This window comes from Gopherus evgoodei, chromosome 3 (genome assembly GCF_007399415.2).
Source record: "Gopherus evgoodei ecotype Sinaloan lineage chromosome 3, rGopEvg1_v1.p, whole genome shotgun sequence".
NCBI lineage: Eukaryota > Metazoa > Chordata > Testudines > Testudinidae > Gopherus > Gopherus evgoodei.
The window spans coordinates 26568861-26587737 of record NC_044324.1 but is presented as its reverse complement, the minus strand read 5'-3'; the positions used below and the strand labels follow the sequence as shown (position 1 = coordinate 26587737).

Below are 18877 nucleotides of genomic sequence, written 5' to 3'. Positions count from 1 at the left end.
TGTTCCCTAATTGATCAGCAACGTAACAATGAAACGTTAACTGGGACAACTTCAAGTGAGGAGTTACTGTATCAACTCCAGCTGCCTATATTGATAGGCATATTAGAAATGCCTATGACAGAGAGGGCAAAAGGATTTTAAAAAAACAACACATATTAATGTAAATTTAAATTCAGATCCACCAACTCAAGCAAACTCCTGCTAGAATAGGATTTGAAACATGCCCTTAAGTATAACCACCACAGACTGGATCAAGCCACTAGAGAAAGTGAACTGCAGAGTAAGTGTGAGGCATGATGTCTCAAATAAGTTTTACATTCGTTTCTATCTTGTTTTTAGAAGATAGGGAGGGTCTAGAAGATAATTGTTTTTCAAAAGAATGTTTATGGGGGGGAATGTGTTCTTGTTTTCAATGAAATTATTTTTAAACATTTTGTTTAAATACCTGTTGGGATAGTTTATTTGTTGCCTATTAATGCAATAATACTTTGCACTCCTTTAGTGTGTCACAACCATTAATAAGCCTAACTAAACCCATGTGATAGGGTATTAGCCCATTTAGGTTAAACTGAAGCAGAAAAAAATTGTTACTTATCCAAAGTGACACAGTGAATCAGTGACAGCCCTGGGAATGGATTCTGGGAGTTCTGATCAGTCCCATGCTTTAAGCCTGTGGACAGCAGTGCCTTTTGTTTTTCACATGGGCTGCAGTTCTAGGTGACGAGTTACCAGTATTTGACAAATAACTTTGAATTTTTTAGTGTAATAGCTGCAGCAGTTATTGCTATAGCTATATTTATTTCAGGTACTATTTGTATACAGTACATTGGCAGCTGTGCTGTGTAAAAGCTGAAACAATTTATAAAAGATGTCAAAGAAGGAACAAGACAATGTCCTTTTTGAAATTGTCATTGTTGATATTTAAGGTCTCATGACTGAACTCCTAATTGATAAAGTTTAAGTTTCAGTCGTTTGGACCTTTGTTACATTCAAGCTTAGCTGAGAGGAGGATTACGGATTTATATGATTTCCTGCATTCAGGACAATTAATCACCAATCCTATAAATCCAAGGATTTAATACTTTTGAGATTTCCAGTGAATTTATTCCAAATCTCTGTATACATATATAGAGCTATTCATTATTTTTTTTGCCATAATGCTCTGATTGCATTGTTAATAGCTGTAAAATGGCTGAATTGTATTGATTGTGTCTGATTTAAGTTGTTGCTCCTGCAATATGTTGCATACAGATAGATCCCAGTGCCTGTGCAGAGCCCCATTGACTTTAGGGATCTGTCCATGCAGTGCCTAGCAGGGTGGAGGTAGTTAGATTGTAAACTCCTAAAGTGGAGGAAACGATAACTTCTTCTATGTCTGAAAGCACCAAGCACACTGCTGTTACACAGAAACAACTACTATGTGAATGTGACATTATTCAATGAAGTATATTGTTGATTAGTATTTCAGGTACAGATATATGTTTACCCACAGGATCAACTCCCATCGGTTATGTAAGACATGTAAATGATCTGAAACTTCCTCCCTTAGTGAGGAAGATATTTCTGGCATCACTCAACCCTTCCTTATAACATCTCCAAGCTACTGTGATATTTGGATGTGGCTCAGAACCTCATGGCTTAGGACCTCTGTACCACTGACAACTTTTATAAGACTGTACCTGACTGCAGCACACTTCTAACATGCAACCAGTGTTGAGGTTATGAGTTGCTTACATCTGTTATAGATTAGATGAATAATTCATCTGACTTTTTGGTTAAACAACTCTGGAGGTGTCCAAGGAATCAGTGCTCACTAGCGCATTTTGATTCCTTTTTGCACACAGCGGGTGATATTCTGAAAGAGCAGTATGCTTTCTACCAAAGTATTTAATTTTATAGGTAGAAATCCTGGAACCTTGTTTACAGAGAAGCTTGCAATCCTCTAATCTAGCTGGGTTGACACATAAGATCTCTGCCTGCACACGGTTTTTATATGCAACAATAGATCAGAGCCTACAGGAACACGCTCTTACATATTTTCTTTATAGTCACTTTTTAAACTGAAAATAGCATAGTAATAGGATTGTGTTTAGACTTTAACAATATATATGCCTTGCTGTGAACACTAAAACTGATTGGTTAATGACAATGTATTTTAAATTGCTGTGTTGTTTGCAAGAGAACAAAGAATCAGTCCATATTTGAAGGAGAAAGTCTAGTAAGTTTCCTGACATTGAGCAACAAACGTGACTAATTCTAAATCCTCATTAATTTAACGTAACCATATAAAGGTGATGGCCGTTGCTGTACCCCAACAAACCTTCCAAGGCTTATACAAAAGAGTAAAGACAGGGTAGAAGGCAAAGGGCAAATTGAGAGTGGGGAAGGTGGTAATACTCTTGTAGTATATGTTCCAAATCTTGATCATACATGATCATTGAGTTCCTTGGGTTCAGTAGGATCTGACTATATTGTGGGCTTTGCTAAGATTCTCAGGTGTGGCTTCCCCACAGAGCTGCTTGGATGGCCTGTTGGACTTCTAGGGCTTGGCTCCCCCTTGAAATGACTCAGATGACTTGCTGGGCTCAGTTCCTTTTTGGTCCAGGAGGAAAAAAAACCTGGTATCTTCCAGGTCCACCTACTCATGATATCAAAATTTGAGGCTGCTATTAGTAAGTGGTACAGATCTTCATAATATGATGTGCTTTGAGGAGCAGGGAAACAGTTAATAATGTTGACATTTAAAGAATCCTCACTGCACACCTAAATTAATCCCTCATTGAGATGAACATGGTAGTCCATATCTCTTAAAGGTACAATATGGTCTTAGGTTCCCTGCTAGTTCAGGCAGATATAGCTGCATGGGTCACATTTTCAAGGTCACGTCAGCAGGCACAAGGGCTAAGAGAACAAGATGACAAATTTTTGTGCTCCCTTCTAATTTGAAAACTAGAAAAAGTTTCCAAATTTGCATGTGAATATTTGCTATGTTTAGGAGTAATAAAACAGCCAAACCACAAAACCCTACCATAAGTGACTGAAAAATTACTTCTCAACATAAGTCCCCCGATTTATGCAATCGTTCCATTTTGCAAAGCCTTGCATAATTCGAAAATCCTATTTCTGGCTTATGGAACTTTATAAGTATAAATTTGCATAAGTTGGGTCTTGCGTAAGCCGGGGAGCATCTGTACTTAGTTACCATCTGCTAACATTGCTGTGGCATCGCAATACCATGTCACATATGGTTCAAAGGGCTCATTTGGGGATAGGAGTGAAATAGTACATATCTCAGACTCACTGTTTACAAGCCAACCCTAGAAACATTTGTACCTGCTTTTCAGAAACAGTATAACTATACGAGTGCTAGTACAGATGCAAGTGCTAGCATGAAAAGGGCTCAAATTTTCATGACATGATAAATATGCCCAAACCCTGTTATGCTGGTGCTTATACCATTATCAGCACTGTTGGAAAAGAGGTATAAAATTTTCTTGTGTACCTAAGGCAACTTGTCTTCAGAGTTTCTGAATAAAAAAAGTGTGAGGACTTCAGGATCTGACCACCAGTTTGGGTTTTTTTTTGTCTCCCATAAAGAAAAGAAAAGGCAGAACTGTCTACTTATTTTTTATTCTGTGAGTTCTCCTGTAATTTAAAACCATAAACAAATCAGAGGCAGGATAATAAGGAAGCCCTTTTTCTGAACCTTGCAGAAAGCCAGATGTCCAGCCACAGACACAAAGGCCCGGTCTATGATTTCTAGCAAACAAAAAAAAATGTTTAAAAAACACACATTGCTCAGTAAAAGAGTGCTAGTTTCCAAACTTGGTGTAAAGAGGGCCAAATAAATAAGAGACAAGATTTATCGAGTGATGAACCCAACAAGATCTAGTTACAAGAAAAACTCAACAGATGTATCAATTATAATATACAGACAGTTATGTAAAGGAGCCCGTCCTGTGTGACAATGATTTAAAAACTGTCCAACTGTAACAGCTAATACCATCTTAATTCAAAGTTACGTTTTACTGGTTGACTGTTCTGAAGAGCTGCTGGTGTCTAGACTTTTAGAAGAATGTTCTCTCAAGACTTCCAAAGAACTTGTGATATCCAGACTTTCGGAAGAAATGGGTCTATACCCTTCTGTAGAACTGATGATATCCAAAGTTTTGGAAGAATGGGTGCTATAGCCTTTTGAACTGGCATCTCTTATGGATATCTCCTGCATGGATCCGAATGTTAATGGAACAAAGCCTTCACTATCAGTTGTGAGAACAATCCAGGTTGAACCTATGAGGACATTAAAATATCTATTTATTAACAATACTTTTTTTTGCAACTCAGTATATTTTAGGCATAAATAATATTACCAAATACTGACCCTTTGATGCAACACAATCTGAAAATTGAATTTAACAAGAAATGAATGTTTAGTGTTTTTTCTAGCTAAGTCTAGAGGTGAGATAAATTGGATTTTCTCTGAAAGAAAAACCATGTATTGTTGTGTAATATGCTACTGACTGACAATCTGACAACAGTTGTGCAAAAGCCAGTTCTCTCAGACCAACTTTCCCACCAGAAGCCACAGCTACAACACATATATCTTGACACAACTTCAGATTAGGAATGGGAATGAAATTCTGAACAATGAGATCCAGACGTGCCTTTTTCTTTTCTGGTCTCCTGTTCAAATGAAATATTCAGAGGTCAAGCCAATATTTAGTGCCAACAGAGCTAAATAAGATGAACAGCATACTATAGTTTTGACATTTGAGTTAATATTTTAAGTAAAACTCAACTCAACCCCCAATTTGGCATCAAAGCCCCACCCTGGATAAAGGGCTAGCCTTCTGGTCACTCTGAGTGCAGCCTCTCTGTTGTCAGGCCTTTTGCATTTATCTGTCCCTGGGCGGAATTCTACAATTCTCCCACTCTTACACCAAGACATGAGCCATAGTACTCTCGGTATCAACTGTGGTTACCAGCAGGTCTGACTGGGTTTGGCACCTATAATTCCTCCCTTGGGGCTGTCTGTGCAGAGAAGTGCAACAAAAACTGATTAAGGGTATGGAACAGCTTCCACTTAAACAGAGGTTAACCAGACTGGGGCTGTTGAGTTTAGAAAGGAGACAACTAAGAGGGGATACGATAAAGGTCTATGAATATCATAAATGGTGTGGAGAGAGTGCATTAAGGAAGTGTAACACAAGAATCAGGGGTCGCCCAACAAAATTACTGGGCAGAAGGTTTAAAACAAATATAAGGAAGTACTTCTTCACACAACACATAGTCAACCTGTGGAACTCATTTATTCCTGAGTGAATTCTGTGCCAACAAATTAAAAATTCTCCACCAAAAAAATTAAAAATCTGCAAAATTCTGCATATTTTATTTGTCTGAATAACACTATATAAATCAAACTAGTTTCAATTATTTTGATAATTTATTTCAAAATACCTGTCAGCAACTATGTCTGTAACAATTCAGACAACAAAAATTGCCCCTGGAGTAAAGAGTGAAAAAAAACCCTATGACAACCCAGTTCCTGTTTCTCTGTCCCCTCCTCCAAGAGCCTACCTGTGGGATGTGCCTCCCCCACCCCGCAAGCCCAGCTGCAGGGCATCCCCCAGCCCAGATACTCTCAACCCCTCCCACATAGAGCCCAGCTGCGGGGCATCCTCAGCCAGACATCCACACCCCAAACTCCCCAGAGCCCAACTGCAGGGCACCACCTCAGCCAAGACACTAGCACTTCCTACCACCCAGAAATCCAGAGAGAGAGAGAAACAGACTGATGCTGGGTCCTGGGCTTGTACTGCATTTCCTGCATGCTACCTCCTTCCTCCAGGGCATGCTAGGAACTGCAGCTGCCAGGAACTCTCCAGCTCCCCCTTCCCCTCCCTCCCTCCAGCAGTGTCTTCTATTTGCGAGCCAGGCTCTACTCTGTCCAGCAGCCCCAGTGGCAGCCAGCACATTTCTATAAGGAGAAAAGGAAATTCTGCACAGAACATCTAATTCTGTGCAAATTGCGCAGTGATGCAGAATTCCCTCAGGAGTAACTCATTCCAGGGGATGTTGTGAAAGCCAAAAGTATAACTGGGTTCAAAAAAACAATGAAGTCCATGAAGGATAGATCCAACAATGGCTATTAGCCAGGACAGTCATGGATGCAACTCCATGCTCTGGGTGTCCCTAATGCTCTGACTGCCAGATGCTGGGATTAGACTACAGGGGATGGTTCACTCAATAATTGCCTTGTTCTGTTCATTCACTCTGAAGCATCTGGCGCTGTCCACTGTTGAAAGACAGGATAATAAGCTATACGAACCATTGGTCTGACCCAATATGGCCATTCTTATGTTCTTAAACAACCTAACAATCAGGTCAACAAACAGAATTAATAAATCTTTACAGAGCAATTTCATCACCCACCCCATCCAATTCAAATTGGATATGGCAATACTAGTGAAACAATCATTTACTGTATGTAGCTAGTGATTTGGAAAGCAATGTTACTATTTAAACATGACTAAAGATTTCCCTATATACACTGGCAGTGACAAATGCGACCAGTAGCTAAAAGATTTTTATTAGATACTGTGATATGCTTAGACATTTCCATAAAGATTTATTTTATAAGGTGTTACACAGACACCCGTAACAAAGATATGCACATAATGTACTATGCTGAAAAAAATCAGCCACTTTCATTTCAGTTCTTAGGTTTAAAAGCAGCAAAGAATCCTATGGCACCTTATAGACTAACAAACGTTTTGGAGCATGAGCTTTCGTGGGTGAATACCCACTTATCTGACGAAGTGGGTATTCACCCACGAAAGCTCATGCTCCAAAACGTCTGTTAGTCTATAAGGTGCCACAGGATTCTTTGCTGCTTTTACAGATCCAGACTAACACGGCTACCCCTCTGATACTAGGTTTAAAAGAAAATTTCAAATTAATGTAATAAAAACCAACAGATAGATTGTTTATGCGCACACACACACAGGCACACACACACACGCACACTTGTGCTGCTTCTAGCCATATGGTTTCAATATAATGAATTTAAATAATTTCAGAAGGGAAAAATTCTTCAAGTTCCAAATCTCTGGACCTGTTGCTATTTCATGTAGTATTCTTATTAGTGTTATACTACCTACATGCTTTCAAACTCTAAAAATGTTATTGGATCAGAGGTGTATACTTTTGCTAATTTTCACATCCAATAAGCAAGTCTTCTCATATTTTATCTCATCACTTTTGCAATCACAAAATAAAACTGATTTGAAAAAAAAAAAAGTTAGTTCAGTAAGCACATTTCCCAGCAGCTCCACTTAGTTCTATTATGTAATACATTGCAAGAAATGGCACAAGAAGATTATAGTTTAAAATCACATGAACTTTAATCTTATGCTTAATACCTCATTTGAACCTCACTTTACAATTTAGGAATTTGAAGATATTACTACTCGTATGAGTAATATAGCCAATAATATTACTGATGTTCATATAAAAAATGACAAAAACCATGATTTTTTTCTACTGAAAAAAAAGGAACTTTAGACAATATAACTAATCATGCCTTTTTGAAAAGACATAAAATAGAGGCCCTAGCCACTGGTGGTTATTAAAGATTCCATGGGCCTTCTTGTAAAAGAAATTATGTTAATCTCACTGTCCTGGACAAATTTCAGTTCAGGTAATTAGATGCTGCATTTCCAAAATTAGTCTGCTTTTCCCTAATGGACTTGGGATAAACGCCTGTGTGCTGTTCAATAATCACCATGTTTCACCAGAGAGGTGGCTGCATTTCAGTGGTGGCTGAAGAAATAACTTTTTCTACAGTATAAAGTTGTTTTTTTTAATCTCTCAGTATTAAAGGTGCTATATAATAACAAAATTGTATTAATAATCTTTCCTAGAACGTAGGCACTGGTGAATGATGCATAATGATTTTATCTAGTCATAGGAATATAAAACACATCTGAACTCTAACCACCATGTACTGAAAAATCAGTACTTCTGAAAGTATGAAGCAGTAGCCTCCGTCTTTAACATGCCAATGGACTTTTCTTGCAGGTGTTAAACTCTACTTGTTGGAAAATACTGTACAGAACATTTCCAGCAGATAAACATTTCATATTTCAAAGATGTATGTGTCATAAACAGATGAGTTAATGAAACAGGAGTACTTCATATCTCTTTTGCCTGTAAAGGGTTAACAAGATCAGTGAGCCTGCCTGTAACCTGACCAGAGGACCAATCAGGGGGCAGGATACTTTCAAATCTTGAGGGAGGGAAGTTTGTGTGTGTGCTGTTAGTTTTTGGTTGTTGTTCACTCGGGGGGCTCAGAGGGACCAGACGTGCAACGAGGTTTCTCTCCAATCTCTCCGATACAGGCTCTTATAAGTTCAGAATAGTGAGTACTAGGTAGATAAGGCAAGTTAGGCTTATGTTTGTTTTCTTTATTTGCAAATGTGTATTTGGCTGGAAGAAGTTCAAATTTGTATTTTGCTGAAAGGATTTTAATTTGTATTTGTATACTTAGGCTGGGAGGGTATTCCCAGTGTCTATAGCTGAAAGACCCTGTAACATATTCCATCTTAAATTTACAAAGATAATTTTTACTGTTTTTTCTTTCTTTAATTAAAAGCTTTTCTTGTTTAAGAACCTGATTGTTTTTTTTATTCTGGTGAGACCCCAGGGGACTGGGTCTGGATCCACCAGGGAATTGGTGGGGAGAAAGGAGGGAAGGAGGACAGAGAGGTTAATTTTCTCTCTGTGTTAGGATTACTTTGTCTATCAGGGAGAGTCTGGGAGGGGGAGAGAGAAGGAGGGGGGAAGGTGAATTTTCCTCTCTGTTTTAAGATTCAAGGAGTTTGAATCACAGTGATCTTCCAGGGTAACCCAGGGAGGGGAAGCCTGGGAGAGGCAACGGTGAGGGAAAGGGTTTACTTTCCTTGTGTTCAGATCCAGAGGGACTGGGTCTTGGGGGTCCCCGGGCAAGGTTTTGGGGGGACCAGAGTGTACCAGGCACTGGAATTCCTGGTTGGTGGCAGTGCTACAAGTACTAAGCTGGTAATTGAGCTTAGAGGAATTCATGCTGGTACCCCATCTTCTGGACGCTAAGGTTCAGAGTGGGGAATTATACCATGACAGTATGTTTTATATCTTTGCCACAAACAAAACATCAGGTTGGATGTGGGGTATGTGTAGGGTGAGTGGATAACGGCAGAGAAGGAAAAAAACAATAATGTAAGATTGATTTCTCCAGCCATTGTCAAACAGAAAAATAAGCATAACAAAATCCCCAAATCTGCCTTTGCTGTGTTAAAAAAGAATTACAAAATTTGGTTATACAAGAGTAGATAATGAACTTGACAGGTTAAAATTTTTGATAAGACATAAAACAGGGATTCTTAGAAATGATTAATTCAGACAACCAGACCTGTCAGTCAGAATTCTCTTTGTAAATGCCACAAAGTCTGAATTAAAAAAAATGGGATAAATATGATTTTCCTGCACCTCCACCTGTTAGCTAAACAAAAGCAAATGAACACAACAAAGCTTTGGACAGAAAATCTAGATTTTAGGTAAAAAAGAACTAATTTTAATACAAGAACATAAATTGGGTATGTTTTAAATATCTTTTAATTGTTTTACACCTTGTCTTTTTTCTAAATAAGACTATATTTGTTGCTAATGCAAATTGAGAATGTCACATATCTGTACTTAATTGTATTGGATGAACAGAACTTACCATGTTGCATTTCAACAAGAGAGAGACTGAAAATCTGCTGAACTATACTAAGACGGAGTTTACCATCACACAGAATAACAGCTCGCCTTTCATCTACCCCACTTCCAGAAAGCTGCTTCTGTAGATACAAGGAAGAAACCATTAGATATAGCTGAGTGTGTTTTAGTTACAGAGCTATTAAAATATGACAGTTTCATCAAAACACCATCACACGGATTTGTTTTCAACAATAATACCATTTGCAAAAATCAACTACTACATTTGTCTGTACCAACCAGTTTGCAAGGGTTATGGTCTGAAATCCCTTTACTTATGATGAAAACATCAGTGAGCAATGGCAGCAAAGTAACTACAATATAAGGTTAGTGTGCATGTGGGTGGAGGATGAGAGATCATGCCACATGCCTGACATGGAACCAGTGGTAAGAGTTCATCCTCACTTAGCCCAATTTTTTGTTGCTGTTTTTGTTAATATTTGTTTATTGGCAACTTTCAATGTATGCCTTTTTGTAACTAAACTGACTTTATTTACAGTCAGTTTCCCTTTCTTCTTCAAATGCCGCAAGGTTTGTGTAGCACATACCATAGGGGAAAAATGTTTAAACCCAAACAATTGTTTTCACTGACTTTTTAAAAACCTCATGAATTTATTTGTTTGTAAACCCCCCTCGCTGTGCACTCTCTAAGGCCACGTCCACACTACAGAGTAAAATCGAAATTAATAAAATCGATTTTATAAAACAGATTTTATAAAATCGATTTTACGCGTCCACACTAGGGCACATTACTTCGGTGCTGTGCGTCCATGGTCCCAGGCTACCATCGATTTCCAGAGCGGTGCACTCTGGGTAGCTCAGTAAAAGAATGGGACCAATAACTTCGATTTCCATCCACACTAATCCTAAATCGATGTAGTAATATCTCTTTTAGGGTTACTCCTCTCGTTGAGCAGGAGTACAGAAATCCGATTTTAAGTGCCCTGTAGTGTGGACGGGTACAGCGTTAAATCGATTTAACGCTGTAGTGTGGACCAGGCCTCAGACTGAATGTAGTCTAGTCTACCTGTAAGTACCACTGCCCAAATACAGTCTTCAGAACATGTCTCCCACATGGCAGGTGAACGGGTTTTTAAATCTACCCAGAAGATAAGTCATTATCAAGGCTATGTACTGTGAGTGAATGTAATTTTATCCTACATAAAATAGCCAGAGCACTTATAAGAATTCCCCGAGAACCCTTAACGTCTCTGGCAGGGCAAACATTATGAGGCGAATCCTGTCCTCTCTTCTGTGCTGTCGAAGAACTCATACTGAAAAAACAGTTCAGTTACATTTCACGGGGGAGCTTGGAGGTGTACAAGAGTTGTTTATCTAGCTGCCACTGCCCCACAAAGCCATTTCATTGCCTGGGGTCGGGGAACAGGGAAGAAGAAAACCATCATTCCTTCATTGTTGGCGTTCCTTAAATCTGCAATCTGGCAGTGCTCAGATAGTTTAGGTTTGGATGAATCTGAGTAGCAATTGACTGTAAACATGATAGTGTGGTGATTCATGTTTATTGTGTCAATGATTTCTATAGTAAATATTCTCATTTTACTGGTAAAACGTTATACTTTCTAACTGATAGGTTTCACACTAAACCTGTGATCTGAAGGGCAAACTAAGTTCTTTCCTTCTCATAAATTATATGTGAAGAAGGATCGACAGGACACATTGTATACTTAGTTAAAGTTGTGCAACCCCTTTGCATAGGTACAACTCAACTGGTTAGATTTCAATTTCAATTTCAGATAGATAAAGTAAATCTCTGGTTCTGGATCCCAACAATTGTTTAAACTCTTAAAAATTTAATGAGGGTAGCAACTAAAAGTTGCCATCCATGTGAGTAGACTTAATTGCCTAGAATTTTTAGATACGAAAAGCATTTCTTTTTAAATATGGAAAGTGCACTAGAACTTAATATAACTTCATCAGAAGGCCCTGATCCTGTAACTGAATGGGTATATGTGGACCCATGCACTGAAGTAAATGGGAATCCACAAAGGTACAGGGGCCTGGATCTGGCTGTAGGATATGAGCATAAGTAAGAAGGTGTGGGTAGTGAGTAGCAGACAGTCATTAATAGAGAAATCATACAATTTATATTGTTTAAAATCTGTAGAATAATGGAACCATTGAATCCTATTAATAGTTAAACTATAACATTATCTTCACTTTTTTTTTTAAAATATGGCCCTATGTGCACTGCATGCACCAGTGATGAAAATAAAGTTTGGATGAAAAACACTGAAGCAATATACTTGTGAAATGGCAATATTTTTAGTTTAAAATCTCATGATATCAAATATTTTAATCTTTTTTTATTTCATATCAGCGAAATCTGACAACAGACAATTCCGTTAGCATCATGACCATAGATAGGGACTGGTATACAAGCTGATAAAACATCTTTTCTGCATAGGAATTAAAGCCCCAATCCTTATTACACCACATAGAAATTAAGGCCCTAATTAAACCCAACTGAACATAATGGGATTTTTCACGTGTAAAGTTCAGCACATGAACAACTGTTTGCAGGACTGGGGCCTTACTGGGCATAATCTGGAACAAGACTCTTGCAGAGCTATACATTTTAAAGGTATCTATAATCTTAAAATATATGGCCACAGATTTTACACTGAGCTTTCAGCATTAATCTTACCTGATAAGTGATGTTAATAAAAGAGGGCTCCTGAGAAGATGGGTATGCTGGAAGAAATTTCTTTCTGGAATTTAGAAGTTCTGTTAGCTCAGAAAGGTGATGCTGTACTTCTGTAAAATTGCTACATAATTTTTCTATGTTCTTAGATAAATAACTTGCTTCTTTTTCATCTAGCAGAATGTCACTTTTAGGAGAATTTGAAATTTCTGGAACTACGTCCGTCTGCCCTTTTGGAGATGCTGGTCTGTTAGAAAATGCAGTAGGTGTTCTAAGCCCATGCAGGGCCAATGATCGATTAATTGGTTCAACGTCCAAAGTTTCCAGAGCTGGAGGAATAGCCATGGAAATCTTTCTTTCTTCAACATCTCTCACACTTGACAACAGGCGTTGCTCATAAGTAGGGCTTTTAATTTCTTCAATAAGTTTTCTTCTGCTACTAGGAGACTGAATAATAGCATGACCTGGTATCAGGAGTCCACTGCTTAGAGGATGAACTTCTGTACAGAGAATTTCTGGTGGCTCTCTTTTCACAGGCATGTTCAAAAAGGCATTCAAACTGGAGTTACCACTAGTTCCTGCAGATGCTGAAGAACCCTCTTCAAATATTATTTCTTTGATCATCAAACGGATGACATACTTGTCTGATCTTGAAGATGGCAGAAATGCAGGGTCTGTGAATTTCTGCTTTCCAACTAAAATCAATAACAATTTATCGGTCAGGAAGCATAAGCCCTTTGGTCTTTCACTTTTCTCAAGCTGAATTTGTTGAATATTGGGTAAATGGGATGAAGTCAAAGAATAGACCAAAATAATGTTACAAGTATTGGAGGCTACTGACACAGTATGAGTTTTATGATCAAAAGCCATTATGTCGGGGACCAGAATGCCTGGGATGCTCACTTTTCTGGTAGTAGTAACCTTTCTTTCAAAAGTCACCAAGATCAGGTGTGAAGAGTCCTGGCCGCTTCCTGTTAGGTAGTCCTTGTGCTTAAGATGGATAAGAGGACTGGAACTAAGTCTTTGTTTGCTGGAAAGGATATGGGTTAGATCCACAGGAGCTGATGAAGGAGATGGTACTGAAACAATGGGCATAGATTTTTCTGAGTCTAGTGATTTCCCCCCCACATCTATGGAGAATTCTTCATCACCACATAATATGGTAGACGGTGAAGGAAAATAATTTGTTTCACCACCAGCTGGGACTTCAAATGCAATACCTGAATTTAAGCCACAGATCTTATCTAACGGAAGCTCAGTAGCAACAGCAACTTGGGAATCCAAAGTAGCTTCTACAGCACAGATGTAGCCTCCCACATCAAATACGGGGCAAAACACACAAGCATTTAAAGTTTTCTGAGCATCATCCCATATATAGGAATGAAGGGCACTGCCTATAGCAACTACTAAGCGATTGCCTTCCTTAGTCCAACAAGCGCAGTGGATGAGACCACTACCTTTTATATCAGCTTTAATTCTGGAGTTGTTGCGACGAACCGAGTGTAAAACTGAGGCATCCCGTGTAGTAAGCACAGCCAAGATCTCTTTCTTTGGATGCCACACACAGCCCTGGGGAAGCACTGGAAATGGCTCACCAGTTTCACAGATCTGAGAAACCAAGAGTTTATTCTTTTGTGAGATGTTATAGTTCAGCTGCCAAATAGTGATGTGCTTTTTATGCTGAACAGCAAGCAGAGTCGTGATGTCTGTAGCATATGGGCCCCAGTAAAGTCCATGAACATGTTCAAACTGACCAATAACACTCGAGTCACCAAACTTTGGTTCTCCATTGTGAAGGTGTAAAGCAGTCAGTATCACCTGCTTCCCATCCGTCCAGGCAATACCATGCACAGGGTGGATTGCCTGATACAAAGCATTAAGGCCAGTTCTCAGAAGTTTTCCTTTTCCCAGCTCCATTTTTTCTAATGAGAGGCATCTGTAATTATTAAAAACAAGTGATACATTAGTCTAGAGACTCTGATCACAACTCTGCAGTTAACTGCATTATACTGAATCAGGTAAGTCAGAGATGGGGAAAAAAACACTAAGTCATCTAACGTATATAATCAGGCCAATGCAGCATTGGTTCCTTGCAGTACATTTTATAGTATATGTATCTGTCCTGGGGGCAGTGTTGATATTCTCACTAAACTCCATGTGTCACAGTTCAGGACAACTGCACCTGTATTATCCTTCTGTGGTCCAGCAAGGCCACTCGCTCTCAGCCTTCAAGTCCCCAGTTTTCACCTCTCCTGGATGGAGATCCGCATTTCCCTCCTGACCAGGGTTTTTCCAGCCTGTACAATTCTCTTCCTACCCTGCAAGTCAGACAGCCAAAGGAGGCCTGCTTTGCTTCTTCCTCAGAGGGTATAATTGCCCATGAATTAACTAGAGCGGGGTCAGTCAGGAAAATAATGTATTTTATTTATAATTTGATGGTATATTTATTAGGTAGAAATAAGAAGAGTTAAAACCACATTATTAGCAAACTCTCAAAGACTACCAGAAAGATCTACCAGAGTGTAGCTTTAGGACAGCATGCCATGAAGCTGGTGCTCCCCACTTTTGCACCACTCTTCTACTTAGGGCCACCCAATAAAGAGGGAACACTGGGACCTTAATGATTTGTTACACAGTATTCCTAGGGCTTGTCCACATTTAAAACGCTACAGCGGCACAGCTGTGCCACTGTAGCGCTTCAATGTAGATGCTACCTATGCTGATACGAAGGATTCTCCCATTGGCATAGGTAATCCAGCTCCCTGAAAGGTAGTAGCTAAGTCAACAGAAGAATTCTTCTGTCATCCTAGCACTGTCTACACAAGGACTTAGCTTGGTTTAAGTACTCTGCTCAGGGGTGTGCATTTGTCACACAACTGACCAAAGTAGTTAAACCAACATAATTTTTTAGTGAAGACCAGGCTTTAGACCAGTGGTGGGCAACTTGCGGCCCACACACAGCCCATCAGTCTTGCTAAGTGACCATCATTAACCAGTAACACCAAAACTGCTAGCTACTCATTCTTAAATACTCTGAATTACATGGAAACTCTGACAGGTGATATTGATAGATACCTCTTGCAAGAGAGATGCTAACACCCAGTCAGATATAACAAGCCACCTATACCATATGGACATTTCACATTGTTGCAGAAGGTAAAGAAGAAATTTTCACCTATTATCAATATACCTGAAAAAATATAGCACAAAAAATGGCCAATTTGTTTTATCTCCTTCCCTTTCTTTTCTGTACTGTCATCCTTCATAATAAATGGTACTGTATAATTGTAAGATACAGACAGATTATGTGAGATTTTATTTTGCCTCTTTCAAAAATGAGCATGATCCAACAGATTAAGACATAGGATTAGGAACTTCTGTACTCTATCCCCAGCTCTGACTCTGTAGCCCTGAGTAAGTAACTTAGATCAGCATTTTTAAATGTGGAAGCCCAAAATCAGGAATCTAAATACTCCTGGGGGAATTCTGCGCCACTGTGCATGCGCAGAATTTATGTCCCCTGCAGATTTCTTTGCTCCCCCGCAGAAAAATGACTTTCTGACAGGGAAGCCACAAGAGCGGTCATGCAATCCTCCCAGCAGTATGTTTCAGGGGCCCAGGGCAGCCAGCAGAGAGGTAAATCACTGTTGATGAGGAGGCAGGACTGTGGAAGACTTGGCCGGTGGCTCCTTTCCTGTGCCAGGCTCAGCTGCTAGTCCTGGCTGGGTTGGGGAAAATGGGACTCTCTCTTCCCTTGCATGGCATCCAGGGCCAGGTGAAACCCACCCCCAGATTTCTCCCCCAGCTGAAGGAAGCTCTGCAAACTCCCTTCCCCCACCCTGCTTCCTATACCCATCGCTCCTCAGCTGCAGGGGGAGAGATTCCTGTACAGGGAGCTGCTCCTACATTAGCCCAACCCCCGTGCATCCAGATCCCCTCAGTCCAAGACTCTCCCGCAGACCCTCACCCCCTGCTGAACCCAAACCACCTTGAGCTGGACCCCTTGCAGAGTCCCATTACCATTGCACCCAGAACTACCCAACAAGCCCCTGTGACTCCAGATTCCCCCACACTCAGATACCCCCACTGAGCTGCCTGCACCCACATTGCCACACACAGAACCATTTCAACCTACATCTGGATCCCCCCACACAAAGCCCCTCCGCACTTGGATCCTGCCTTGCTGAGTCTGTCTACCCACACCTGATGCATCTAGCACAGAGGGGAAGGGCCCTGGGGTGTTTCTGAGGCAGGCCTGGTCCTTACGGTGTATCAGGGTTGGGTGTGGCCTCAGTGCTGAGTCTCAGAATGGTAGCCATGTTAGTCTGTATCAGCAAAAAGAATGAGGCGTACTTGTGGCACCTGAGAAACTAACAAATTTATTTAAGCATCAGCTTTTGTGGGTTAAAATCCACTTCATCGGATGCATGTAGTCTGCTGAGTCTGTCTCCTGAGGGGAGCTGCACAGTGATCTTCCACCTAATATACATTTAGGCCTCAATAAAGACTAGGAGTGGTTAAGTCATTACAAAACCTAAACTTAATTTCCCCAATACTAATTTCTCCCCACTGTTACTCACACCTTCTTGTCAACTGTCTAATGAGTCACTCTTACCACTTCAAAAGTTATTTTCCCTCCCTTGGTATCCTGCTGTTAATTGATTTATCTCGGTAGACTGACCTCCCGCTTGGTAAAGCCACCCCCATCCTTCCATGTATTTATACTTGCTCCTGTGTTTTTCACTTCATGCATCTGATGAAGTGGGTTCTAGCCCACGAAAGCTTATGCCCAAATAAATGTGCCACAAGGACTCCTTGTTATGTTTGATAGTATCAGTCTTTACATTTCTCTGCCTCCATTTCCCCATGAATCTGTGAACAGCAGACAATAACACCTTTCCTGTCCTACTGCAAGGATCCTGGCCCATGTGCCTACAATGAGGTACTGTTACTATCTTGGGAACGAGCTGTCTGCTAGCAAGGAAGGGTCTTTCCCACAAGCGCTTTCTTAGACTGTAGGCGCTGGGGCGGTGGTGACGGAGCCCACGTGCTGAGCGAGATACACCCCTTGCCCTGGCACTGCGCGGCTGTACCCTGAAGTAGGCCACCCCCACTCCGCCCAGTTACATCCCTTGCCGCATCAGGGGGAGCTGGCACGGACAGACAGGTTCGTAGCCCCCTGGCCCCCCCACCGCAGGGGATGGGCAGGCAGTAGGAGGAGCTTCCTCTCTCTTGGCCCCTCCCACCCAGAACTACACGCCCACACGGTCCAGCCCGCCCACACTTCTTTCTCCGCCCGCCCAGCTCCTGTTCCCCACCCCTTCGCAGGCCCGCCCGCACTGCTTTCCCTCTCACGCGGGCCCATTATCCCGCTTTCCTCCTCGCTTCTTCCTTCCCCCGCGCTCACGCCGCATCCCGGGACCGGTCGGACATCGGGGCACCTGCCCGCCAGCGGCTCCTCTTACCCGAGCGGCTGCTGGGCCCGGCTCCCAGCGGGTGAAATGGCGGCGCAGGCTCGCGCTGGCCCCCGGAGACCGAGGTCCCAGCGCCGGCCGGAGTGAGACTGAACCGTAGAACCAGGTCTCTCGCCTCGGGGCTCGTAGACGCTCTACCCCACCCCTCGTCGTTTCTATGCCCCCTAGCGGCACTCTAGCCTCCTGCCTGAAGCTCTGTGATCTAGTAACGGACTCCTCATAGTGGAAAACTACCGCGCCCAGAATGCAATGGGGGCGGGCGCGTGCCTTCCGGCAACCCCGTAGACTCATAGGGGCGGAGCCGGAGTCAGTAACCCGCCCTCTGGCTCTTGGAGGGGGCGGGGTGGAGCTATGTTCTGTCACACAAACAAGAGTCTAGTGGCTGCTGGGCCTGGCCAGGCCTCCTCTCCTGAAGCTCTCGCCCTAGGGACCTGCCTGCCCCTGGGGGATGGTGCCAGAGCCCAGGGCAGTGCCTGGCCATGGGGTAGCAGCCTTCCATGTGCTGACCAGCCCTAACCCGGAATCCCTCTTCCCCTGCCAAGGCGCCTGCCCTCGCCACTGCCTGCCCTGCACCTCACACTTCCCTGTGTTTCCTATGGGCGCTTCGCGGGCTGCGTGGAGAGGAGGACACTGAGGGTCCCTGCACGAAAGCCTTGGTGGTGCAGTATTGGGGGTTGAACACAACCTCAGCACTTCGTTATTGCAGCTCACATACGATAAAAGTGCAAAAAAGGACACACATCTGATTTATTTCTCACTTTTTGGATCACCTTTAACTCAAAGTGGGGAATATAAGGAATGCAGCATCTTTGGTTCTGAATCCTCAGTCATAATATTACTTAATACACCTCTACCTTGATATAACACTGTCCTCGGGAGCCAAAAAATCTTACCATGTTATAGGTGAAACCATATGATATCGAACTTGCTTTGATCCGCCGGTGTG

The 18877-nt window shown here is 41.5% G+C and overlaps 1 protein-coding gene across 1 annotated transcript; it reads right to left on the bottom strand.

The window, feature by feature from the left end:
• Positions 1-3611: 3611 nt before the first annotated feature.
• On the bottom strand, positions 3612-18191 carry LOC115648145 (WD repeat and coiled-coil-containing protein-like). Its single transcript, XM_030555329.1, has 4 exons — positions 17923-18191; positions 12461-14393; positions 9761-9878; positions 3612-4290 (listed from the first exon to the last, which is right to left on the bottom strand). The coding sequence occupies exons 2-4, from the start codon at positions 14372-14374 to the stop codon at positions 4019-4021; spliced, it is 2304 nt and encodes a 767-aa protein (XP_030411189.1). The 5' UTR covers positions 14375-14393; positions 17923-18191; the 3' UTR covers positions 3612-4018.
• Between the last annotated feature and the right edge of the window lie 686 nt (positions 18192-18877).

Coding starts and splice junctions, on each gene's coding strand:
- LOC115648145 (XM_030555329.1), bottom strand. CDS start 14,374: ATGGAGCTGGGAAAAGGAAAACTTCTGAGAACTGGCCTTAATGCTTTG. Junction 9,879..12,460: donor TTATTAACATCACTTATCAG/GTAAGATTAATG, acceptor TTGTATCTACAG/AAGCAGCTTTCTGGAAGTGG. Junction 4,291..9,760: donor TCTTGTTGAAATGCAACATG/GTAAGTTCTGTT, acceptor ATGTCCTCATAG/GTTCAACCTGGATTGTTCTC.